Here is a 27,862-nt window from a genome sequence, read left to right on the forward strand (position 1 = left end):
AATCATTATTGCATTTCCTGTTAATAAAAATGCGTAAAATTATAATTCTCAAAGCAGACTAAACGGGAATTGGCTAGTATTTAGGCGCTAAGTGCACTAGGCTATATACCTTTTATAAACCTTTTATAAACATAATGTTTATGTTTATTCATTTGTAAAATTAGAAATGGGAAGTCGAGAAATAATAACATTGCAAATAGGGCATTATTCAAACTTTGTTGGAACACATTGGTGGAACATCCAGGTATAGATTTTTTTTGTAATAACTTAATGTATTGTGCATGTACATTAGTCCAAATAATTATGACTTCTTGAAAGGCTATATAAAAAAATTCTGTGGCGGCTTACATCAAAAGCGTTGAGTATCGGCTAAGTTTGACCAAGAATTTGAATGTAGTCTTTAATACATGTACATGTACATGTAGATGTACAACAGAAAAGCGTTGAAGCAAATATTTAAACAAGCCTTTCAAGACGTCATAATTAGGCAACTTTAACTTGAGGTCACTGTACAGCCTTTAAAAATGAACTGAACCCATACTTTATTGTCTGTTTAAAAAGTCCTTTACAGCATAATGACAAACTCTTAATAAACAATTCAAGAAACTGTTAAATTCTATTAGAAATGACATGAATCATGACAAGATCAACAGAAAGCACAAAAAGCATCTTAACATGAAAAAGAAAACACAGTGTCAATCTACATGTAATTATAACTAACGAAAACAAGGTTCTTCCAGACTCAAGTGCATTTTTTTGTATATATATTTGTAAGATCTTTACATTGGTTTTGTGTCAGAAAACTATATAATGTCCAAAATTTGATCACAATCCAAATTCAGAGCTGTATCAAGCTTGAATATTGTGTCCAAACTTGCCCCAACTGTTCAGGGTTTGACCTCTGTAGTTGTATAAAGCTGCACCCTGCGGAGCACCTGGTTAATTTTTGGAAAGTATTAATGAAACTTATCACATATTTTATACTGATACATGTATGTACGTTTTTGTATGGCCAATAATAGCCGAAAGTCAAGGTTGGTTATCAGTTCTTGGGGCCGATATTGATATCAGCCCCCGAAATCCATATCAAGCCCCCGAGTTTTACTTCCAGTAACCTGTCAATCAAAATTTATTTGTAAACAAGTTGTCAGCCGAAACAGCAAAAAGACCAGGAGAGTTTTTTTACAGATCAAATGACGATGACTGTAAATTCATACAAAAAATGAAAAATGAGAACACAATGAAAACAAATTTAGAAATTTATGAATCTGCTGTAGTAGAAAAAAGTAAAAATCAATAGTGAAAATCACAAAAGTTCCCGTAAAATTTTGACGTCATAAAGAATTTAGAAAATATATGACGCCACACTGGAATGAGTAGAGATATGGTATTTTTCCTATAAAGCATTTTTAACATTGGTAATGTAACACTTTAAGTCGTTTAATATTTGCAATTCTTAGAATTAATATATTTATTGTTAATTATTTCTAAATCTTTTCACAAAACGTTGCTTACCTACTGTGATACAAACTTTTTTTTTAACTCACAGTGATCATGGTGATACATATTTTTAATTTTTTCGTTAAATGTCTTTTTGAATTTGGGATGAAATATAAAACATAATTTGGTGTAGGCTATTTTTTTTCTCTTGCTTGAAAATATGTGATAAATAGATTATTACATGTCATTTTCCATATGGTCCGTGGTATCAGCCCACGACCCATATCAAGCCCTCGGGCTAAAGCCCTCTGGCTTGAAATGGGAGTCTAGGGCTGATACCAGGGCCATATGGTAAATGCCATGTAATAATCTATAAATATCACTTTCAGAAAATATATCAAGGGACATATCTTTCATAAATGTCGTAAAAATTTCAATTGTTAACAACAAAATATATAAGGAATGCAAACTCATGTTTTTGTTTAGCTACACCTTATATTAATGAACATGCATCAAAGACATGAAAGATGAGTTTATTATAAATCTTTTGATAATGACAGAAAAAATGTGTATGATTCATTATATAATCATGAAAGTGCATTACAAGCGTTGTAAGACTATTTGGCAGGTTGAATATCATTTGTTCATATGAACATGATTATTTGGTATAATTCAGGTTTGCTTCAGTATTAAAAATAATCAATCATTGACTTGTCTTATAGTGTTATCCTGTACAGTGTTCCAGCTAGGATTTGAAAATAGAGGGGCGCGTTTTTAAAAAGGGCACTTTAGCGCGTTCTCACTGAAAAAAAATCAAATACTTAATATTACCACATAAAGACATATTTCTTGATGCATGGTGGGTCTAAGATGAATTTGCAACGCAATGCGCTGCGTTGTTTTGTAGAATTATTTTTATTACACTTGTGAAATGAATTGTGCATGTCAGTTTAAAAACTTCACATAAATCTGCAATACAGTCAGGAACAATACTTAACATTTTCTCTGAAGGCCAGCCTGGATTCAAAAGTTTTTTTCAAGGGCCCTGTAGAATTTTTTAGGCTCTAACAGGTTTGTTTTTACTGCAGGCACATACATACTAATAGTCTTGAATGTTCTTATATAAAAGCCAAAAATATATGTTTGAAATACCTTATACATGTAGCTTGTTTCTTATTATGATGAAAATAATAAAGGAATTAAATAAACATGAGTTTTTCAGAATTAAAATCCATTTAACCATGTATTTTCAGACTGGTGAACTTTATATATATTTGTAATATTATTAAAAAAAACCCCAAAAAAAACAGCCCCCCTTTCCATACCCCTAGATGTAAATTATTTTAATAAATAAAAAAAAGTATTATTAGTTTCACCCCAAGAAATTATTATAATTTTTCATGAATAAATCTTAGAAGTTGTAATCAAATTGATTTCCAAAATGAAATTCCTACTGTCTATAAATAACAATGAAATGTAACTGTTTCCTGTTAATAAGGGGTTTCCCGAATTTTCCCGCCAAAAAGCACATGGCTTTGAACAATTGTAAACAAAGCATTCAATTTGTGATCATGGATTACAGTTTTAATTAATTTAATTTGGACATAGATATTCAACTTAAGGTACAGTCAAGCAATGTTTTTACTTTCTTCTGGATTAAAACTAGTTTGAAAGATCAGTTTCAAAAATAAAAACATCAAAACAAAAACGATCTGAATTGTGAATATTCAGTGACCCATAAATTTTTTGAACTCTGCTACGGAGGTCAAAGTTACATCATGTTTCATGCATTTTGCGTGTTGACCTATTGGAATGATTCTTCTTAAATGACATAATAAATAACAAATACAATAGAAATGAACACCGTTCACATTTATTTTATAAATTATATTTTGCATCGTCAGGTGTTAAAATAATCAATTTATTTAACTTCGATGTTTGGTGCTTCAGGGTAAAGGGATTAGACAGGGTCGTAAATTTCACCTGATTAAGTAATTGACTCTAATCAAATAGGTGATTATAATCAGGTAACAAGTGTCAACAATTTTAATCTGTTGTCTTAATGAAGTGTGTGTATAAAGAACTCAACAAAATGGCGACGATGTGAGGAAAAAAGATCGTTTTTTAAACTATTTTTCAAAAGGGCACAGAGGGGCGCAGGGGCGCTTAAAAAAGGCAGAGGGGCGCAAAATTTCGGGGGCGGGGCGCGGCGCCCCTCCATTTCATGCTAGCTGGAACACTGCTGTACATGAACATCACTTACGCATACATTTCAAATTTGTACATGTAAATTTTGTAATTAATTTGAAACTAATCAGATTGATGTTCATGAATTTCATAGTCTATACATGAACTTAACATTATTTTGCGATATAGGAAAGGTGTACTGACATTAGTAGTCTCTAAACACATTTACTCCAAATGGAGTTTTCGTAAGTAGAAGCCATATTAACTATGTGTATCAGTGAGAAAAATGTAAAATCATAAAAATATAGTATATATACCAATACACATAGTTAACAGCGCCTTATGAGGTTTTATAGCCTGTCTGATTTCGGTCCAAAAGGGACCTTCTTCAGAGGCAGAATGGTGGATTAATAATTGCACCCTATTTATATAGATATGGTAACCAGCGGTTGAGTAAACGAGCAGTTGAGTTAACCAGCGGTTGAGATTTAACCGACAGTTGAGTTGACCGGCAGTTGAGTTAATAGGCGGTTCAGAGTTAACCGGCGGTTCAGAGTTAACCGGCGGTTCAGAGTTAACCGGCGGTTCAGAGTTAACTGACATAGGAGCTCTAAGCGTAAGCCTAGCAATTACCTGAAATTGATGTATATGTATAAATACCTACATTACAAACTTAAGGTGTTGAAAACTTTTTAACACTGAGGATTAATATTCGTCTACCTTTGATCATGTTGATCTTGAAAGGAGTACTAAAGGCTTAAATGAAGCATTCTCAATAAGACCCCCCCCCCAAACCAAATTTTGTTTGGTTAGGGGGGCAATAGTTTTGACTTGATGTTTTGGTGTATCACAAGCTAAAACGTCAAGACTGCATGACTACCATAAAATACTATTATTAGACTTGATATTTAGGTGTATCATAAGCCAAAGATCAAGACTGCATGACAACCATGAATTTGCTCTTTCAAGACTTGATATTCAGGTGTATCATAAGCCTGAGATTAAGACTGCCTGACTACTAGGAAGCACTTTTTCAAGACTTGATATTTAGGTGTATCATAAGCTAAATATCAAGATCACATAACTACCATGAAATACTATACGAAGACTTGATTTTTAGGTGTATTATTAGCAAAAGATCAAGACTACCCCGGTAAATGATTACCATGTACTTCTCAAATTATTAAATCACCCTTTACCTAATGCTAAAGCCCAAATATGGTTATATTATCAGGTCACATGTTTACCGTATAATGTAAAAATGTTTACCGTAACATGTCAAAAAAGTTTACTGTAACATGTACATTAGCCAAATATAGATAACTGTACTTCTCAAATTATTAAATCACCCTTTACCTAAATATGGTTATATTATCAGGTCACATGTTTACCGTATAATGTAAAAATGTTTACCGTAACATGTCAAAAAAGTTTACTGTAACATGTACATTAGCCAAATATAGATAACTGTAACCAAGGAAAATCCCACCGGGCTTTTTCATTGAAAGGATAATTCAACCTGTTTAGATATCAACCAGATACATATTTATCCACTGGATAACTTTGATCCGCCGGTTGACTCTGAACGGCTGGTTAATTCTGAACTGCAGGTTAAATCTCAATCGCCGGTTAACTCAACTGCCGGTTAACTCAACTGCCAGTTAACTCAACTGTCGGTTAAATCTCAACTGCTGGTTAACTCAACCGTGCAAACATTAATCCACCATTCTGCCTCTGATGAAGGTCCTTTTTGGACCGAAACTGGTCAGGCTATAAAACATCACCAGGCACTGTTAATTATGTGTATTGGTATATATATACTATATTTTTATACTTAACATTATTTCATTTTTTCTAGGAGTCATCATTTAATTATGATCCGACCAAAGCTTTAGAAGATAAAGAAGTAAACCATGACATCTTGTGGAGAGAAGGACAGACTCTTAAAGTATTTATACATTTTAAAAATATAGGAAAAAAACACAGTAACTTTTATCCTCTAATTTAATTTCTATTGCAATCACTAATTATTCTGATAAAAAGAACAACAGCCTGATTTATTCTAAAAACCTTATTTACAGTAACTGAAATTGAGCTTAAAACAACATGTTCTGTTAATTTTTAATGGATGTAGAACTCCTTCATTCTTATACAGTAAATTTTTTGTTTAGAATAAATTATAATTACTTTGTATGTTCATTTCAGGGAGAAATCACTTTTACACCAAGACTTATTGCATTTGATCTGAAAGGAAGTTTAAAAACACTGAAACAAGAAGGAATTCTATATGATTTAAACTCACAGGAGGAAGTCAAGTGGTAATTTTTATTTTTTTATTTTAAAGATTATTTCACTATAGCTATATGGGACATGTGACAATTTGACTTTTAAAATATGGTCGCATCCCTTTTCTGTTAATTTTACATGATTTACAGGATAAACATATCATTCTCAATTAATTGTCTGAGACTTTATTGAGTTCAGTTAATAAATTCAAAAGCAACCATTAAACCTTAAGCTGTGTTATTAAAAGTACTTACTGAATCATTGTTTTCATTGTTCACAGTGTTAAGTTAAAAAATGTTTATTGATATAACTATCTTTTATTAAAATTGAGAATTGGTACTTTGAAATTGAAATTGAAATTAGGGAGATATAAAACAATTCCTAGACATATGCGCCTATGCAAATGCTGCAATATGATATAAAAAAGAAGATGTGGTATGATATCTAGTGAGACAACTCTTCACCAGAGACCAAAATGTGTACCACTTCATACTTGTATGTACATGATGTACAGCCTACAGATCTGTGAGACAATAATATTTGCTTAAATATTATTGTTCTTGGCCAAATAATTTTAACTTTTTCATTTGCTTCAAGCAAAATCAAAGTCAATCACAATTAAACTGTGTAACTATCTGAAATATGCTTGTAAAATTACATCATGTTTGGTGAATTAATTGTACTTTTATTATATTGTGTATCGTTCTCTTCTATCTGTTGTTTTGTCGAATTGTATATATATACTTGTTTATGTACATGTATTGCCATAGCATGTTATTTATGATGTGGCAAATTAGTTATGCATTCACAGGAAATTGGAGGAATTACTATTATATAGATCAACTGTCAGAATTTTAGTCTATTCTAGGTGATAAATTCTGTTTTATCTTTTATTTCAATTACAATTTTTTATTGAAAAAGCAACGTCAGATGAATTTTGAACAACGCCAGAGGTCAAAATGGACATTTGTGTTGGTGTTGCTCGCGATTTTCATATTAAAATAAAGAAATTCAAGGCAAAAACAATATTTTCCTCAAAAAAGATTTTTGTGCATACACTAAGAGGTTTCTGGCTGGGTGACAGGTATATACATATATAGAGTGTATATAAATGCTGTAGGTTGATATATTTGCCTGGTGCCATGGATCTATATTTGTGGAAATTCAGAATTAAAACATAGTTGTTATGTTCATATTAATAGAAGGTCTACTATTCTGGACTATTCTCATTTCATTACTCTTGTATTTAATAAGTTCTAAAAAAAAAGAAAAAAGTCACTTATATAAACGGTTTTATTTTTATTTTTTAGTGTCTACTGGACCATTTTTTTTTTATTATGTCCCCTCGACCCTCATTTTTTAAAAACATTCTCGTTAAGCAGAAAAACAGATAATAAAAAAAGTCTGATCTTATGTTAAATATAGTACATGTATTTCATGTATATGTACCAAGTTGTACTTTAAAATAAAAATATCTATCTATCTATCATTCATTTCATTCATATCTTTAATATATTACTACTATCTCTTATGTCTACTTCACAGGGGAGGAGATGTGAACCTTCATCAGTCAGTTCCAGTTCCTAAGAACCAGTATTTACAGGATCTGGCAACCAAGGTACAGCTAATGAAATAATTATTGTTGAATTGTGTTAACTAAACAGTGGTTAGTAGAAATTTTTATAATTTTTCTTCCAACTGACTAAATCATGAATTGGAAGATATAAAAGAGAAATTTCTTTATTAAGTTTATTTTCTTTTTTCTGAATCTAACTCAAATATATTTTTCCTGGATTTTGTATGTAAAGATGAACTAGGAATTAATGCATGCAACAAAGTAAAATTTTCCTATAGGCTTGCATGCAGAATTTGTCAAAACCATAAATCAATTATCATCATTTCAAAAAAGTTTTTTCCATAAAAAAAACATGAATCCACAGTGTTTAAAATCAGTTTTGCAATGTTCAGTGGAACCTGTGTAAATCGACACCCTGGTGACCAGAAAATAATGTCTAATTAAGCAGGGTGTTAGATACTCATTTTTTTCTGCAAGGATACGCATATTTTGGAACTATAGAAATGTGTAGGCTAAAACAGGATGTTGGAAAACTCAGGTCTTGAATTCAGCAGGTTACAATGTAATAAATTTAGTTGCAGCTGTAGAAATTTAAAAGAAAATTCACCATTTTTATGGGAATACAATTTCATTTCCAGTCTAAATTTTTTATGTTTTTTTTTCTTTAGGAGAACACAGTTTTAGTACCAGAAGATACTGATCAAGGGGAAGGCGATGATATTCCTGGTATATACAGTTTAAATGCTTAAAAACCTGTCTTGAATATTTTGTCAATAAGGCCATACAAAAAAGTATGTGTGTATACTGTACAACTACCTACCCTATTTTTTTTTTATCCCATACCCATAAGTTTTTTGGCCATTGTTTATTAAGCACTGTTGAAGTCACCATGTTGCTCCCATAGACTCAATGTAAAAAAAAATTAAAAATAAAATAAATTGCTACTGCATGTGACAGTAAAAACACATACTTTTTTGTTTGGTGTAAGTTCTTATAAAGTAAATCTGTTCTTAGCGTCTCTTAAATCACAGGATAAAGTAATCATACATTGTCATAGGTGTGATGTAACTTATTCACACACAATTTTTTATACTGAATATGTGCCCATTATTTTGCAGATGTGTGAAATCTACCTTCAAAATATTTAACTAGTTGATTCAGTCTTAGATTCAAGTGAAGATTACATTTTCATTCCAGTTAAACATTTTTCGATTGGTGTGAGAAAAACATTTCATATCTCTAGAGAAAGCTTTGTTCTTGTGAATTTGTTGAAATTTCAATTATGAAGTCAAATGTTCTTGTTTTCCTCTGAAGATTCTAATATGACATCATAAAAAAAGTTGACCATGCCTTATAATTTCACAAATAAAGAACACAACTTTCTGCAAATCTTTTAAATGGAAAGATGAACATTGTTCAGATAAAAATTATTAGATAAACTGATAATTTACCCCCACTATATCTAGTGTATATAGGATATTTACTCCACTGCAGTTAAATTTAAAATATTTAAAAAAATAAAGCTCATCAAGAGTCACATTTTAAATTTTAAAAATAAACTATATTGAGTGGAGAAATATCTCAAAACACTTGATGCATTGGTCTTAATTTCAATAAATTCAAACTATCCATAATCAGGCAAATCAGGCAATTTTAAAAAGTAGAATGTAATAGACATATCTTAATGAATGAATTTCACTTATTTTTGCTTTAAGATACGTTATTTTTTACAAAATTCATGAAGCGTACAATTTGAATATTTCAGATGACATTTCTGCTAAAGAAGAGGAGGTATTTGGTAGAAAGCTGTATGATTTAGATGAGTCAGTCAATGTGTGGTCAGATTTCATGAAAGTTCATATCCATCCAAAGTCATTACACATCATCAATGAATATACCAAAGATAGGTAATAAAAGTTTATAAATTAGGAAAGCACCAGAAAGATTATGAAAGTATGGTGGAGAGTTGTCTCATTGGCAATAATACCACATCCACATATTTTTATATTTAGGTTACACATGCATACAGGTTCTTTGAATTATAACATTGTTCAATTTATGTGAAGACCTCTTGATTTCACCGAAATTTTTCAGTTGTTAACTTGTTAGCTTATTTTGTATTCTGTACATTTTTTTCTTGTGATTATCAATTAATGAAAAAGATTTTGAATTATATGTAGTCAATAACCACATAAAAGCTGCAATTTTTGAATTTCACTTCATCACTTTCATATAATGCAAAAAATACCAATAAAATAAAAAAATTAAACTCCACTCATGCCCTGTAAGTCTAACATATGTTTAAAGTATGCTTTGGGGAAAATCAAAGTTCCATCTGAGAGTTTGAAATATTTTGAAAATACATTGAAAAGATTGATATTATAAATGAGCTTACAAGCAACTAGCAGCATTGATATGAAAAGCCAACTTTGCATGATTTAATTTCCAGCGAAAGTTTTTTTTTTTATATTACATTAAATCACATTTTTAAAAGATCACTGACTTCTGATTGGAAATTAACCATAGAAATTAAAAGTGAAAACTGACAGACAAAATGACAGGCAAATTATTTGACAGAATTCGTTGTCTGTTTAATTTGTAATTTGAAATATTTACACATCTTAGCTAGGGGTCAGCTTGAACTTGCCAAGTTGGTCTTGTGTTACCTTTTTCACCTCATGTTTCCAGAGATCATGATCACCAAACAAGTCAAACAATAGAAATGAAAATAGGTATTTGCTGCTACATTGCCAAGAATACAGAATTTAGGGTTAAAGCAAACGTGTTTGGTCTGGAATCAAAATAATGTGTCAGGATAGGATGATTTGTCCTTCTGCTGACAGTTACACAAAATGTACCTTGTGAACGACCCACCTTAAAAGTCAAGATAAGCTTAGTGAGTCTAGTAAAAAGCAGTGTTCATATTTATATTATATATAAACATGTTTTTGTCCTGAAGAATCAATTTGCCACTGGACAACTGCATCTCCTTATCTATTGCAGTGAGATAGACAAATTTGACATATTTGGTTGTGGAAAGTCTGTACTATCTAACTATGAAACCAGATCAGAGATGGAGGATCGTATTCACTTCTTTACAGAAGAATGTGATAGCTTACAGGTATACTAGTAGTGGCATAATTTTTTTTGTCAATCTTATATTATACAAATGAAAATATGCTAATTAATTTGTTGGAGTTTGATTTTTAACATTTTTAGAGCTTAACCTGTTGGCAAGTCTTGTTTCAATTTGCATGTGAATCTAGGCTTTTGTAAGACTAAAAAGTGGTAAGAATTATCAACTATGAGTTGATCAAGTGTTAGTTACACAGGTATGTGTATCATATATGTTTTAGGGTTTCCATATCCTTGTGGATACCTTTGATAGTAATATGTATTATATATTTTTTAGGGTTTCTATATCCTTGTGGATACCTTTGATAGTAATATGTATTATATATTTTTTAGGGTTTCCATATCCTAGTGGATACCTTTGATAGTAATATGTATTATATATATTTTAGGGTTTCCATATTCTAGTAGATACCTTTGATAGTAATATGTATTATATATATTTTAGGGTTTCCATATCCTAGTAGATACCTTTGATAGTAATATGTATTATATATTTTTTAGGGTTTCCATATCCTAGTAGATACCTTTGATAGTAATATGTATTATATATATTTTAGGGTTTCCATATCCTAGTAGATACCTTTGATAGTAATATGTATTATATATATTTTAGGGTTTCCATATCCTAGTAGATACCTTTGATAGTAACATATATATATTTTAGGGTTTCCATATCCTAGTGGATACCTTTGATAGTAATATGTATTATATATTTTTGAGGGTTTCCATATCCTAGTAGATACCTTTGATAGTAATATGTATTATATATATTTTAGGGTTTCCATATCCTAGTAGATACCTTTGATAGTAATATGTATTATATATATTTTAGGGTTTCCATATCCTAGTAGATACCTTTGATAGTAATATGTATCATATATATTTTAGGGTTTCCATATCCTAGTGGATACCTTTGATAGTAATATGTATAATACATGATTTAGGGTTTCCATATCCTAGTGGATACCTTTGATAGTAATATGTATTATATATATTTTAGGGTTTCCATATCCTAGTAGATACCTTTGATAGTAACATGTATTATATATATTTTAGGGTTTCCATATCCTAGTATATACCTTTGATGTATTATATATATTTTAGGGTTTCCATATCCTAGTGGATACCTTTGATAGTAATATGTATTATATATATTTTAGGGTTTCCATATCCTAGTAGATACCTTTGATAGTAATATGTTTTATATATATTTTAGGGTTTCCATATCCTAGTAGATACCTTTGATAGTAATATGTATTATATATATTTTAGGGTTTCCATATCCTAGTAGATACCTTTGATAGTAACATATATATATTTTAGGGTTTCCATATCCTAGTGGATACCTTTGATAGTAATATGTATTATATATATTGTAGGGTTTCCATATCCTAGTGGATACCTTTGATAGTAATATGTATTATATATATTTTAGGGTTTCCATATCCTAGTGGATACCTTTGATAGTAACATATATATATTGTAGGGTTTCCATATCCAAGTGGATACCTTTGATAGTAATATGTATTATATATATTTTAGGGTTTCCATATCCTAGTGGATACCCTAAAATATATCTAGAAATTGACAATGAGGGTCGGTTGAAGACAAAACTTTACGACAAAAGAGATGATTTCAGCTTTCCAATTGTGAACTTTCCATTTCTAAGTAGCAACATTCCAGCAGCACCTGCATACGGGGTATATATCTCCCAATTAATACGATATTCCCGTGCTTGCATTTCCTATCATGATTTTCTTGATAGAGGGTTACTGCTCACAAGGAAGCTATTAAACCAAGAGTTCCAAATGGTGAAGTTGAAATCATCCCTTCGTAAATTTTACGGACGCCATCACGAGTTGGTTGACCGTTATGGAATAACCGTTTCACATATGATATCGGATATGTTCCTTACGTCGTAACTACAATCCCCTTCCCTTTCATGAATTTGACCTACCGAATTAGACTATTAACTGGATTTGTAATCACATAAGCAACACGACGGGTGCCGCATGTGGAGCAGGATCTGCTTACCCTTCCGGAGCACCTGAGATCACCCCTAGTTTTTGGTGGGGTTCGTGTTGTTTATTCTTTAGTTTTCTATGTTGTGTCATGTGTACTATTGTTTTTCTGTTTGTCTTTTTCATTTTTAGCCATGGCGTTGTCAGTTTGTTTTAGATTTACGAGTTTGACTGTCCCTTTGGTGTCTTTCGTCCCTCTTTTGATAGTAATATGTATTATATATATTTTAGGGTTTCCATATCCTAGTAGATACCTTTGATAGTAACATATATATATATTTTAGGGTTTCCATATCCTAGTAGATACCTTTGATAGTAATATGTATTATATATATTTTAGGGTTTCCATATCCTAGTGGATACCTTTGATAGTAATATGTATTATATATATTTTAGGGTTTCCATATCCTAGTAGATACCTTTGATAGTAATATGTATTATATATATTTTAGGGTTTCCATATCCTTGTAGATACATTTGATAGTAATATGTATCATATATGTTTTAGGGTTTCCATATATCCTATAGTAGATACCTTTGATAGAAATATGAATTATATATATTTCAGGGTTTCCATATCCTAGTGGATACCTTTGATAGTAATATGTATTGTATATTTTTTTTAGGGTTTCCATATCCTAGTGGATACCTTTGATAGTAATATTATTATATATATTTTTTAGGGTTTCCATATCCTAGTAGATACCTTTGATGGTAATATGTATTATATATATTTTAGGGTTTCCATATCCTAGTAGATGCCTTTGATAGTAATATGTATTATATATATTGTAGGGTTTCCATATCCTAGTGGATACCTTTGATAGTAATATGTATTATATATATTTTAGGGTTTCCATATCCTAGTAGATACCTTTGATAGTAACATATATATATTTTAGGGTTTCCATATCCTAGTGGATACCTTTGATAGTAATATGTATTATATATATTGTAGGGTTTCCATATCCTAGTGGATACCTTTGATAGTAAAATGTATTATATATATTTTAGGGTTTCCATATCCTAGTAGATACCTTTGATAGTAACATATATATATTTTAGGGTTTCCATATCCAAGTGGATAACTTTGATAGTAATATGTATTATATATATTTTAGGGTTTCCATATCCTAGTGGATACCTTTGATAGTAATATGTATTATATATATTTTAGGGTTTCCATTTCCTAGTAGATACCTTTGATAGTAACATATATATATTTTAGGGTTTTCATATCCTAGTGGATACCTTTGATAGTAACATGTATTATATATATTTTAGGGTTTCCATATCCTAGTGGATACCTTTGATAGTAACATGTATTATATATATTTTAGGGTTTCCATATCCTAGTAGATACCTTTGATAGTAACATGTATTATATATATTTTAGGGTTTCCATATCCTAGTGGATACCTTTGATAGTAACATGAATTATATATAATTTAGGGTTTCCAAATCCTAGTGGATACCTTTGATGGGTTTGGAGGTCTAGGAGCGGGTTTGTTGGAGTACTTGAGGGATGAGTTTGATACTAAGTCATTGATGACCTTTGGTTTGACCCCTGCTGATTTACCAGATAGTGTATGTTAGACTATTATAAATACTGATTTTCTTATGATCATTGATCAATCAGTGATATCTAGATAAAACATAAATATAAAAATACTTTGATTTTAACATTAAACAATGTGCTACCGTATAGCAGGCTATTTTTCGTGGGAATTAAATTTTCACTTATTTTTCGTGAATAGAACAAAACTGCCAAAATAAATTATGCTAATTTAAAATGGCACATGCAAAGGTATTGATAAATATTTTGAATCCACCAAAATTTTGTATACCTTATTCTATGTGAAATTACCCACAAAAATAACCAGCTATACTGTAACCCAGATAAGAGGTGGGGTGTTATATACATTTGTCAAACTTGTAATAGCTCTCATACCTAAAATCTATCATTTGATATTAATGAAATTTACATCAAAGGCATATAAAAACAAATGTCTCAGACTAGTTTGGCAGGGCCAACTATAGATTTGAAAGGATTCTCTTTCTTATCATAAATCCACTGGTAAAATAAAGTCAGCTGAGTCAATCTGCTTTACAGAAACTAAATGTCGAAAAGAAAGTTAAAATCAACAAAATATAGAGTCTGTATTTAGATTATGTTGCAAACCTTGTAGGTACTGCTTATCATGCAGTCTTAAAAAATAAAGAGGTTATGATTGGTTATCACACAATTTATATACAAGAACAAGTTGTGGTTAGTCATAATTACTCCAATGTAAAGAAAGGTCTGCAGCTTTACAATTGTAAAGTTTATATTTTCAACCCACAATGCCCATTTTGTGTTTGAATTATAGTTGAAAACAGGAATAACAAAAAATAACCTACAGCAAAATAGACCTTACCAATGATGAACATCCAACTCCTTAGTAATGAGAGATCTTCATACAAAGACGATAAACAACAAATAAAACATGGACCAGATATCTTGACTTGGTACAAAAGCAAAATGTGTTTGGGTTAAACCAGTTCTACATGCACACATATACCCCCTCCCCCTTTTGCCCATCAAAAAGAAATGTTATTGAGGTAAATCACACAATTATTGAATGCAGGTGCTTTACCATGGAAACCAAATATATATGTATAGAATTTAACATGGTATTGAAAATAACAGATTGTATTTGTATTTTCAGGCTCCCCACGAGAGAGCAAACAGGATTTTAAATTCAGCTATAACCTACAATAGCTGTAGCACATATAGTTCTTTATTTACTCCTCTGTCTTTAGCATCAACTTTGTGGAAGAAAATTGGACCTCTTGTAACATTTCCATATTTAGATTACAAGGTATGTAATACTTCAATATATGATTCAATTTAATATACTTTTTCAATAGCAATAGTATACAAAGGTAAGGCCTTCCTACCTGGGCACCTGAAAATTAAAAACTTACTCTTTGGAGAATATTTTAGTTTTGGCATACTGTGGATTCATTAATGTTTGTTGGATACCAATTTTCATGGATTTTGTGGGTACAGGGGAACCAGAAATTTAAATTTTTTCTAAAGGAATGTATGCAGACTTTTTTTGGAACCAAGAAATTAAATATCCACAAATGTGCAAGTTCTCCTCAAACCATGAAAATTGGTACCCACGAAAATAAATGAATCCCCAGTACTTTGTTAATTATGAAAAGGATATTAATAGCAGGAAAAATTTGTATGGGGCATATAATAGATCAGATGGACCAATGCATTAAAATTTTACTAGCATGCCTAACTGTCTAAGGTAGGTTTTAGTGTGCAAAATTCAACCCAGAAGTGTAGTACATTTATACGCAAGGAATGCATTTTAAATCTAAAACTGTAAACCGTTAGAAGAATGATTTTCTTATCTTATTAATTTTTTTTTAATGTATCATCATAATCTTTGTTCTTTATTTTTAGTCTATACCATACCATACAAGTAGTATACTAGCTGCATCATTAGACACAATGTCTTTACCCTACAGAAGTACTGGTCATATGGATCTCAGAGATCTCACTGATAGTCTCAACTCATTAGGTAAAAAGGTTTGTATCAACAGTTAGAAGGACATTGTATTAAGGGGGCTCACTGGTATAAATGAACTTTATCATATAAAAGTATGGGGTCACCATTCATTTAAGCTCACAATCTGTATTGAAAGAAGCATACAATTTTGTACAGGTACTTTTTTTCTGTTGAACTAAAAGTAGAAATAAAGGTAAAATTGAAATAAAAAGAGAACTAAATTAGGGCTATTCCAGAAAAAAATGTATGGGGGGGGGGGGGGGGGGGGGGGGGGGTTGGAAGGCACATTATATTAATAATACATGGGTGATGGGTATCAAAGCAACTTTTCCCACTATAATGCAATATTCTCAATTACAATTGTATTGGTGGCGGGTGCTGACAAAAACTGCCTTCCAACCGCCCCATACATTTTTTTCTGGAATAGCCCAGAAATTGCTTAAACTTTACAATACATGCAATAGTTTAGTTTGAGTACAGCTTATTTGAAAAAAAAAGGTCACTGATGAGTTAAAAAAAAAAAATCAATTTTGATGCCAAAAAATGGCATTATTGCACCAAGGGAGATAATTTGGAGCTTTTTCAATGACAAGTTCATTTTAAAAGTCATCTGGGTCCAAAGCGAATTGATTTTTTGGGGTTGATTTTTGTACAATATGATAGAGTAACAACTAATAAAGTAATAAATACCTGAAAATTAAAGTATCACTAAACCATGTAGTAATAACATATGTGAATTAAACAAAGGAAGCAGACAGTTCATGACAAAATTGTGTTACGGTGATTGCGATGTGTTTGTACATCTTCCTTTACTGAACATTCTTGCTGCTTACAATTATCTCTATCTATAATGAACTTGTCCGTGTAGTTTCAGTGGAAAATGTTAGTAAAAATTTACAAATTTTATGAAAATTGTTAAAAATTGATTATAAAGGACAATAACTTCTTAGGGGGTCAATTGACCATTTGGTCATTTTGACTTATTTTTTAGTCTTAAATTGCAGTACATTATTGCTGTTTACAGTTTATCTCTATCTATAATAATATTCAAGATAATAACCCAAAACAGCAAAATTTCCTTAAAATTACCAATATAGGGGCAGCAACCTAACAACGAGTTAGCGAGTTTCCGATTCATCTAAAAATTTCAGGGCAGATAGATCTTGACCAGATAAACAATTTTACCCCATGTCAGATTTGCTCTAAATGCTTTGGTTTTTGAGTTATTTATATATAAGCCAAAAACTGCATTTTACCCCTATGTTCTATTTTTAGCTGTAGCGGCCATCTTGGTTGGTTTGCCCGGTCACAAAACACAATTTTTAAACTAGATAGCCTAATAATGATTCTGGCTATGTTTGGTAAAATTTAGCCCAGTAGTTTCAGAGGAGAAGATTTTCGAAAAGTTAACTAAGATTTACGAAAAATGGATAAAAATTGACTATAAAGGGCAATAACTCCTAAAGGGGTCAACTGACCATTTTAGTCCTGTTGACTTATTTGTAAATCTTACTTTGCTGAACATATTTGCTGTTTACAGTTTATCTCTATCCATAATAACATTCAAGATAATATCCAAAAACAGCAAAATTTCCTTAAAATTTCCAATTCAGGGGCAGCAACCCAACAACAGGTTGTCCCATTCATCTTAAAATTTCAGGGCAGATAGATCTTGACCAGATAAACAATTTTACACCTTGTCAGATTTGCTATAAATGCTTTGGTTTTTGATTAATAACCAAAAACTGCATTTAACCTCCATGTTCTATTTTTAGCCGTGGTGGCCATCTTGGTTGGTTGGCCGGGTAAAAAAACACAATTTTTAAACTAGATACATTAATGATGATTGTGGCCAAGTTTGGATTAATTTGGCCCGGTAGTTTCAGAGGAGAAGATTTTTATAAAAGATCATGGAGATTTACGAAAAATGGTTAAAAATTGCCTATAAAGGGCAATAACTCCTAAAGGGGTCAACTGACCATTTTGATCATGTTGACTTATTTGTAAATCTTACTTTGCTGAACATTATTGCTGTTTACAGTTTATCTCCATCTATAATAATATTCAAGATAATAACCAAAAACAGTAAAATTTCCTTAAAATTACCAATTTAGGGGCAGCAACCCAACAATGGGTTGTCTGATTCATCTGAAAATTTCAGGGCAGATAGATCTTGACCTGATAAACAATTTTACCCCATGTCAGATTTGCTCTAAATGCTTTGGTTTTTGAGTTATAAGCCAAAAACTGCATTTTACCCCTATGTTCTATTTTTAGCCATGGCGGCCATCTTGGTTGGTTGGCCGGGTAAAAAAACACAATTTTTAAACTAGATACATCAATGATGATTGTGGCCAAGTTTGGTTAAATTTGGCCCAGTAGTTTCAGAGGAGAAGATTTTTGTAAAAGTTAACGCCGGACGACGACGAACGCCAAGTGATGAGAAAAGCTCACTTGGCTCTTCGGGCCTGGTGAGCTAAAAATGAACTATTATGAGATTTATTGTTTAAAATTTGATGTCTTTCAAATATAACCACTAAATTCTGCAATTTCATGCATTTAAGCTATTTTGTCTTAAGTTTGAATAAAGTGACAATCATTTCATGTCAACACTGTACCTTATCCAGGCTATAACTGAAAAATTCAATATACCATTATTTGCATGTAAAGAATATACTGGTTTCAGGGGAGTTCGGTAATACCAAAACAAGTTCCTTACTTGTGAAAATTTACCAAATTCTGAAAAACACGGCACTTTTCAAAAGATATTACAAACTACATCTTAATCACCTGTTGTTACATGTACTATATATATATATAGAAGAACCAAAAATTTGCGAAAGCAAATTTACAGATCTAACATTGTTGGGTTGATGTTTAGACGAGTTGTATATATATATATATATATATAGCTAAATGTATTGTTTTAATGAAACTAAAAAATAAATATAAATTTGAATTTTAAATTATCAGTCCAAATTTCAGTAAAAAGTTATGGTGTCATTCATTATTGTTGATACTTATTTTGTTGGATAGCAGAAATCTTCTCAGATACTTGATTAATGGGGTTATACCAAAATAAGCTTACAACCCTATAGGAAGTTTGTATTTTTTTAATAATTGTATTGATATTCATGTTTCATTCTACCTATGAAATTCACAAAAAATAGAATCCCACTAATGGATCTTCCAAGAATGACCTTTATCAGACAATAGTTAGTTCCAATAACATAAAAATTGTACAATTTATATTCAATGAATCTGTTTAAACTAAACTCTGACTGAATTGAAACAATTCTAAGCTCAATTTAGTCCGGAGTCCTTTTACATCAATATCAATAAATTTTGAATCTGTATAAACCAACTCATTAAGGAACTTACTGGGGAACTTACGTTATAATTAATATCTGTTACATGACGTATTAAGTTGTTATTCTGTACCTCAATATGGCTAAAGTATTATATGTCAACATTTTACAACATTTGTATCCTTCATAGTAAGGTATTTAAACTGAACTTATTCTTCAATCCTTAAGCATGTTTAGGAGTTTGGTTTAGACTATATATCTGTATATAGGATATAATGAATGAAATATAAGGTTGAATTAAAATATATTTTCTTTATTCATTTCGTATTCCATGTTTGGAGGAAGTCTCAATGCCTACAGAATTCCTATATAGATAAGACTGGATATATTTATTTTTGATTCAATGTCACAATGATGACAGAGGTTGAGGAAAAATCACCAATTGACTATAATTTTTTTGTTGTTGAATCAATCTCAAACACTATTTTAGTAGACCGAATTCTTCTGTCCCTATAATGCATATATTTACCGGTACTAATTATACCCCCGCTTTAAAAAAGGGGGGGTATACTGTTTTACCTCTGTCTGTCAGTCCGTCCGTCCGTCCGTCAGTCAGTCTGTCCCATGAAACTTTCGTCACATTTTTCTTAGGAACTACACATCCACCCTTTCTGTAATTTGGTATCAACATTTGTATATGTCAGCCATACAGTGTGATGCGTTTTCAGATTCATCATTCATCAACTTCCTGTTTACCGAACACTTGTATGATTTTACACATGATAGCCAAGTTGAAAATTTTCGTCACATTTTTCTCCGGAACTACAATACAAGGATTTCTTAAATTTGGTTTCAGGATTTATATAAGTCAGCTATACCGTGTGATGCGCTTTCAGATTCATCACTCAACAACTTCCTGTTTACCGAACACTTGCATATTTTTACACTATTAACATTATCCACTTGCATTGGGGGTATCATCAGTGAGCAGTAGCTCGCAGTTTCACTTGTTTACATTTGCTTTTTATTAATTTTGCTATTTTCTATTTTTTTTTTTTTTAAATTGTGCAATATAGAGACAGAAAGCAGTGCCCATTCAAAACAGGAATCAATGAAAAGTAAATGTAAACTAGTGTATATATGCATTATAGGGACAGAAGAATTATGTCTACTATTTTAGGACCTAACCTTTATTGGAGTATGATAACTAGGAAGAACATGTAATAACATTAATTTTCAAATTTCAGGTGGCATCCTTAAATGCTGCATTACCTTTTCCTATGATTGGTAACGGTCAAGTAGTTCAATCCATTCTGTCATTAGAGGACAATTTACCCTGGTCATCTCTCACACCACATGTGACTAACCAGTCCAATCCATTTATGCAGTCAGTTGTTTCAAGAGGTATTACAGATCTAAAGCTTAAGAGGTAAATAACTGAATACTGTATACCAACTTTAGGGAATTATAGGACCTGCCTTGGAAATTCAAAACTCTTGAGGAAATAAAATAATAAGGCCTTGGAAATTTAAAACACATTAGGGAATAATAAGACCTTAGAAATTAAAAACTTAAAAAAAAACCATGACAGTTGTTGACTTAAATCTTCAACCTTCAAGAGTATCTGTGTTCATCCCCTGTGGATTCATTCATTTACAGGGCAACCAATTTTTGTGGATTGCAGAAACCTTGCATTTTTGTGGATATGTGATTTTGTGGTTCTGCCAAAGTCTGAATACAATTTTGGAGAAATTTGTATTTCTTTGAATATTTAAACTTGTGGTTCACCTGTACCCTCAAAAATTGGTACCCAATGAATAATAATGAATCCACAGTAGTCAGCTATAAAAGGCCATGAAATGACAAATGTAAAACAATTCAAATGAGAAAACTAACAGCCTCTTTAATGTACAAAAAAAAAAAAATGTAACACAACAAAACACAACAACCACTGAATTACAGGCTCCTGATTTGGGACTGGCACATACATACAGAATGTGGCAAGATTTAACATGTTACTGGGATCCAAACCCTCCCATAAACTGAGACAGTGGTGTTGCAGTACAACATAAGAAGAACTATAAAAAATTGTTGAAAAAGTCTGAAAATACTTATATTTAAAAATGTTTTGTAAAAACAGTATGTAATTGTTGAAGACCTCACCTGTTTCAAGTTATAAAGCCTCAAACAAAGGAGTTGATATTTTTCTGACATTGATCTTATATTATTTATTTCAGTCCTTTACCTTATTCAAAAACTCCAAATGAATATAGTTCCTGTTATACAGTAGATGATGTCCTACAGAGGTATCTAGAAACCAAATTCCAATCAACTTTCAGGTAAATATTTATTTATGTATGACTTTGGATTCCTTATTTTGCATTGGATACCAATTTAAGTGGAATTAGTGGGTACAGTTAAACCACGAAATTGAATGTTCAAAGAACGACAAATTTTCAGTAGGCATGTATGCAGGTTTCAGCAAAACACACAGTATATATATAGGACTCAAATCTATGGTGGGTTCCAGATCTATGATAAATGTGACATAAAAAACACCAAACAAATCACAAATCTTTAGCAATTTTTGGTTTTCTTCAAATCCATGGCAGATTTGGATACTATGAAACTTTTGTCACAATTGAATAAGATCATGAAAAGTCAAAGCCGCTGTGAACGATTTTCTTATATATCTTCTTCTTCTTGTGTTCCTGATGTTGCTCTCAACCTTAATTGTATGAGTTTTTACTGTACATTTTGATTTGCTTTCTGCTGTTTTCATGTTTATTTCTTTTTCCATAGGATCTTTTTAATTTTCTGTAAGATGTAAGAGGGGGGGCAAGGGGGGTCCCAATAACAGCAAAACATTAAATTGATTTGGCTTATAACAGATAACAAAGAATTAAAATGGACAAAAACAGATAACAGTGAATGAAATATTAAAATGAGTCGGGTCCTTGACAAATCCAGTATTTCTTATTACGGGTATAATCCTTTGTAATGAACTCCCTTTTCTATGAACATGGTTTTTAGAATTATGTATCTAGATATGTATTTGGTATATTCTTGTCAGTTCGTCATCAACATGTTGGACATTAACTCAAACACTCTTTAACCAATTTACATAAAACTTTAGGAAATTGATATGTCTATTGACGTGAGCTCCCTATCGCTTTTTATGAACCATATAATATACGGTTAACTGGTTGTAAGGACCTAGTCCTTAATTGAAATCCTTGTCAGATATTCCTAGCCATATGTTTTCCTTTTTGACATATTAAAAATTGTTCTAATTAAGTATGTTCGTACGGGAAACAAGGAACATTATCCTCATACAAAAAAAATAAGATACTTCTAAATAAATGTTCCAAGAAAAAAAATGGAATGTATTACAAAGGATAATCATAAGATATACTGGAATTGTCCTGGACCTCACTTCTGTGATGGGTATATGTTAATGGAATCCTTCTCCGAATACTGGACCAACATATTAGTAGTGGTAGACCCCAATGTCCAATGAATGATCTTCAATTTCTACTGAAAATTTGGCTGTCAAAAAAATGCTAACATTCCAATTTTCAATAACAGTTAACAGCAAATACATTATCACAATAATAGATAACAAAAAAACTAAAAGCCCAATAACAGCTAACAAAGAATAAGACAATAACAGCTAACAGCAAATATAATTTCAGAATAACAGATAACAAAGAATTAAAATGCCCCATAACAGCATAACAGCTAAACCCCTTGCCCCCCCCTCATGTAACATAACAACAAGCACTTTGTCTGCTTTAAGACAGTGACTACCAGTTCTATTGTAGAAATACTTGAGATTTGCAAAAAAAGGAAAAATATGCCACAGATTTCTAATACACATTTACATTATTTCCTCTATGTCTATGTCCAATTACTGTATTGTTCAAGTAATAGGGATTTTTTTTTAAAAGAAAGCAACGTGTTTGAGGCAAGTCATTTTTTCTTACAGGACTGAACGGTCACAAATAAGATTGATATTAACGCTCAAATAAATATTGGGTAGCCATTCAAACTGTTTTAGAATGTTCAGGGACGTGGTTAAATGAAGGGTCAACCATGTACATAATACAATGCACTGTAAAGAAATGTTAAATTTTAAGAGGCACATGATTTCAACACTACAGTCTGTATTCGTTTCACAAATGGTTATGGATGTGCTTCCTAGTCCTACTCCTAATCCGTTTTTCTTATACTGGCTTTTTCTTATAGCAGCCTATTCGCTACTTCTGGACATGTCAACTTATTTAAGGCATCTTTGAAATTATTGGTTAGATATATACTGACTGGTCCTTCATTTGTCAGATTTAAAAACTTGAAATCTGTCATAGATTAGGAAACTAACTAAACAATTGCAATAGATTAGGAGTTAAACAAATTTGCCATAGATTGGGGATGGCATGACGTCATATTTACCATAGATTCGGAATCTGTCATAGATCTGGAACCCATCATTGATTTGATTGCTCCATATATGTAGTACATATTGTGAAAATTTCTTGTAAAATATAAAAAAAATAATACAATAAAATGTGGAATTTAACAGTTCTCTGTTTTATTCAAAAATTTATTTATTGAGTCAGAACAATCTAGAGTTTAGCAAGTGGCATGCAGGACAAAGACTAATCAGCTAAAGAGAAATATGTGTCTTTGTAGGATAACATATCTTCTTTTAGACTAACATGTACCTTGAAAAAATACACAATAAAAATCAAGCACAAAGTGTCCGCCTAGCTAGTACAAACAGAGGTTTTGGTTCTCATATATGATGTGCAACTAGACATTTAATCCATCCATCCATCCATTACATTTAGGATTTTTTTTATAATAATATTTGATGAGCAGTCAGCCTTTTAAAATAAGTTTCCTCTTGAAATTAAATCTTATTTTAAACAAAAGAATCTAACAAATTGGGCCAAAAGAAATGTTTTTCAGGTTTCCATTCTGACCTTATAGTTTTATGCTTAAAAAATGTGTACCATAAAGTTTTAGTTGCCACTTTTGGTAGTGATACTAGAACATGAAGAATATCGGTTTATTACACTGGAGATAAAAAATTGAGCAATAGTCCAGTCAATCTAGCTGAAATTTGACCCTTACCTTGAAGTAATTGCAACAGAGGATTTTTAAGTTTTAATCTTTAGTATTATATCCCTTATATACACAGAAAAAAATTCTGTAAAATCTAACTTGAGAAAATCTAAAAAAATCAGGATTTTAAAATTCCTAAGGAGATTTGCATTGATATGGGAGATAACTCTGCAAATAATAGGCAGAAATATCAATAAAAATTGATGCAAAATTCTTTACCCCTTTTATTTAACAGAATGTATTGATTCTTGATATTTAAGCTGTCTTTAGAATACAAAAAACAACTCTAAAGGTGTTTTCATATCTTTTATCAAGCTACCACCTAGATTTCATAATTCATTAGTCATGTTAAAATGTAGTTGACCATTTATCAGATTTTTCAGCATGTCAAAAAGAATCTTAAATTGAATAAAACTAATTAAACATATATTCTTCTTTTTGTGGTTTAAAGTTTCTTAAAACAAAGTAGATGCTGAGCAAATATAATTTACAGAAATAAACAATTCCAAATATTCACATAAGTCATTATAGTTTTTTTCAAAATGGTCACAAAGCCATAAATTTGCAATTTCTTTTTAAATATAGAATGTGCAAACAAAAAATAAAAAATACCCATAACACTTTGGTTTTGTACATTTCATGAGAAGAAGATTATATAATGTGTTCAAATACGATCTTATAACCCCATCAAAGTATAATTTACATGAATTTTAAGAAAATCAACAAAAAACTGAAGAAAAAAAGCTGATTTTTTGTGGCATTATCTCCCTTTCCAATGTTAATTTCCATAAGAAATTGAAAATTCTGTTTTAAAGTTTCCTCAAGTTAGATTATATGGGACTTTTTTCTGTGTATATTTGGGGCTTAATGCTATAGATTAGAACTAAAACATTTTCTGTTGCAATTAGTTTGAGTTTCATACCTAGTTTGACTGGATTACAAATTCATAAAAAGAATTCTATCAACCTACCATATTTTTCTAAATTAGGAAACCATAAACTCATGTATTCATTTGACCTGATGTAATGTTTTATTTTTCAGTGCCAGAAGTGTTTGTCGTTTACACCTTGATGTGTTACCTCCCTTTCCAAACATTTTCAGTAGAAATATAGACAGCAATGGATTTATATCTCCTGTTCTCAGACACCTCAAGCAAGGTTAGTTCTTATCTCAGGAGACATTTCTGCAGTGTGTTAAATAAATTTCAGTAGAAAAAGAAAAGAAGATATGGTATGATTGCCAATTAGACAACTCTCCACAAGAGATCAAATAACAAAGAAATTAATAACTATATGTCACTGAACAGCCTTCAACAATGAGCAAAATCCACTCTGCATAGTCAGCTATTAAAGGCCCCAAAATGACAAATGTAAAACAATTCAAACAAAAAAACTAACGGCCTAATTTATGTACAAAAAATGAACAAATGTAACACATCAACAAAAGACACCCACTGAATAAAGATTTGATGAAGGCTTTTTAGTTACATGACTTCCATACCCAGGTAGGAAAATTGAAGTTTTGATGACAATTTTTAAGATATGTATTTTGAGTCATGATTAAGCTTAAAATCATGACTAATGGGTGTTCTGCCATTCTCAAAGAAATATTTGTAGCACTGATACCACTAAATAAAATAAATCACCTAGACTGTCACCAGCAAAACACCATCACAGTTGGTTTGTTAAAACCAGAAACATCTTAGAATTATAACATTTTCTTGACTGTTTTTACTCAATACACAGATTTCCAGCATGTTTAAAAAGTGGAAACCATAATAAATAAAGTGCAGCTTGTGCAGAGACAATCTACAACTCAATGCCATATTTTTCTGTTTTGTAGGAGTAGACAGGATACCAGTTATGACATCATTACAGTCTAGTCCAGACATTCACCAGTTAACACAGACTTTACATGCGGAGGCATCTAAACTTAACATTAAAAAACATTCAGCCTATATAGAGGCAGGACTTGAAGAAGATAATTATCTAGAAATCTTACAAGAGTTATCTGATCTTGATTCATGTTATGTGAACAAAATGGAAAGCTTGTGATATTTTTAATTGCTTTTTTGCCAGCTTTTACTATGAAATTATTTGTAGAATATGGACTGTTAGTTTTATAAAAACTCAAATGTAAAAGTGTTATTCATTTTATTCATCATTTTGTAATGCAAATAGTTTTAAGACAATCATCAATAATCATATAAAAATACAAATTAGCATAAAAATATTGAACATACAAAACAAAACTAAAATCAAATGGTTAGAAAACTCTTTCTCTAAAAACAAAAACAAACAAATTTATGTGTAAAAAAGATTTGTACACATTATAAGAACATATGAACATGATGATGATGAACATATACAAATGGCATAATATGATAACAATTTTATCCAGACTGATGTTGGCATACATGTTTATATTCTGCAGCCACATCAACAATTCATTATTTCAGAATAATGCATTTTGGGTAATATTTATTACATTACACCAAAAATGTGATTTGTTAATAACATTTTAAACAATGCTTATCCAGCCTATGATACAAATAATCTCCATTTTGATGAACAAAAACAAGGATATTAGACACAATCTTTAAGATTCTGTATTGGCAGTAGGTGTGTAATTCATACATATACATTTCATTGGCTGCAAGATGAATCACCTGATTTTATTGGATGTTTCTAATTTATGTATAAGCAAGATAAGAATAGAATTATGTATTAGCATCCAAAAAAAATGAAACTTTTTTTAAACATTGCTGTACTTGTAGCTACAGGTCAAGGTTTTAAAAAACTTGCCTTGTGTTATAAATGTACTGCTTTCATATTGAACAAACTATTATGTTGATGTTTTGCTTAAATCTTTACTTTTAGACATTTGATAACAAATATCTTGTATTTTGAAGATCTGTAAATAAAGGATTGAAACTTGTTTTTTGAAAATTTACTTTTAAATGAAAGCAATGACTAGGATATGAGGGTAATAAAAAATTTAGCAAGAAAGGCTTCATGTGATTTTCGGATGGATTTCATTTGTTAGGTAATAATTCAGTGTTTTGTTCCAATTTTTTCTGTTTTTCTCTATACTAGATTTATTGATTTATTGTTGTTTGCTAAACATCCAGTGACTAATATCTCATGCATGTTAAGGAATATCACAAAAATTGATAGTGACTACTAAAAGCACTTTAACAGCAATCAAAATTTATTT

The 27,862-nt window shown here is 30.9% G+C and overlaps 1 protein-coding gene across 1 annotated transcript; it reads left to right on the top strand.

Moving 5' to 3' along the window:
* On the top strand, positions 1-27,583 carry LOC134715343 (protein misato homolog 1-like). The gene is made up of 14 exons (XM_063577461.1): positions 1-244; positions 5,486-5,575; positions 5,833-5,945; positions 7,459-7,531; positions 8,158-8,215; positions 9,255-9,396; positions 10,493-10,610; positions 14,098-14,232; positions 15,354-15,506; positions 16,106-16,231; positions 20,767-20,948; positions 21,757-21,858; positions 25,688-25,803; positions 26,489-27,583. The coding sequence occupies exons 1-14, from the start codon at positions 167-169 to the stop codon at positions 26,698-26,700; spliced, it is 1,698 nt and encodes a 565-aa protein (XP_063433531.1). The 5' UTR covers positions 1-166; the 3' UTR covers positions 26,701-27,583.
* Positions 27,584-27,862: the final 279 nt, after the last annotated feature.

The sequence above is a fragment of the Mytilus trossulus genome, chromosome 4 (assembly GCF_036588685.1).
Source record: "Mytilus trossulus isolate FHL-02 chromosome 4, PNRI_Mtr1.1.1.hap1, whole genome shotgun sequence".
NCBI lineage: Eukaryota > Metazoa > Mollusca > Bivalvia > Mytilida > Mytilidae > Mytilus > Mytilus trossulus.

Coding starts and splice junctions, on each gene's coding strand:
- LOC134715343 (XM_063577461.1), top strand. CDS start 167: ATGGGAAGTCGAGAAATAATAACATTGCAAATAGGGCATTATTCAAAC. Junction 20,949..21,756: donor ACAGATCTAAAGCTTAAGAG/GTAAATAACTGA, acceptor TATTTATTTCAG/TCCTTTACCTTATTCAAAAA. Junction 21,859..25,687: donor AAATTCCAATCAACTTTCAG/GTAAATATTTAT, acceptor TTTATTTTTCAG/TGCCAGAAGTGTTTGTCGTT.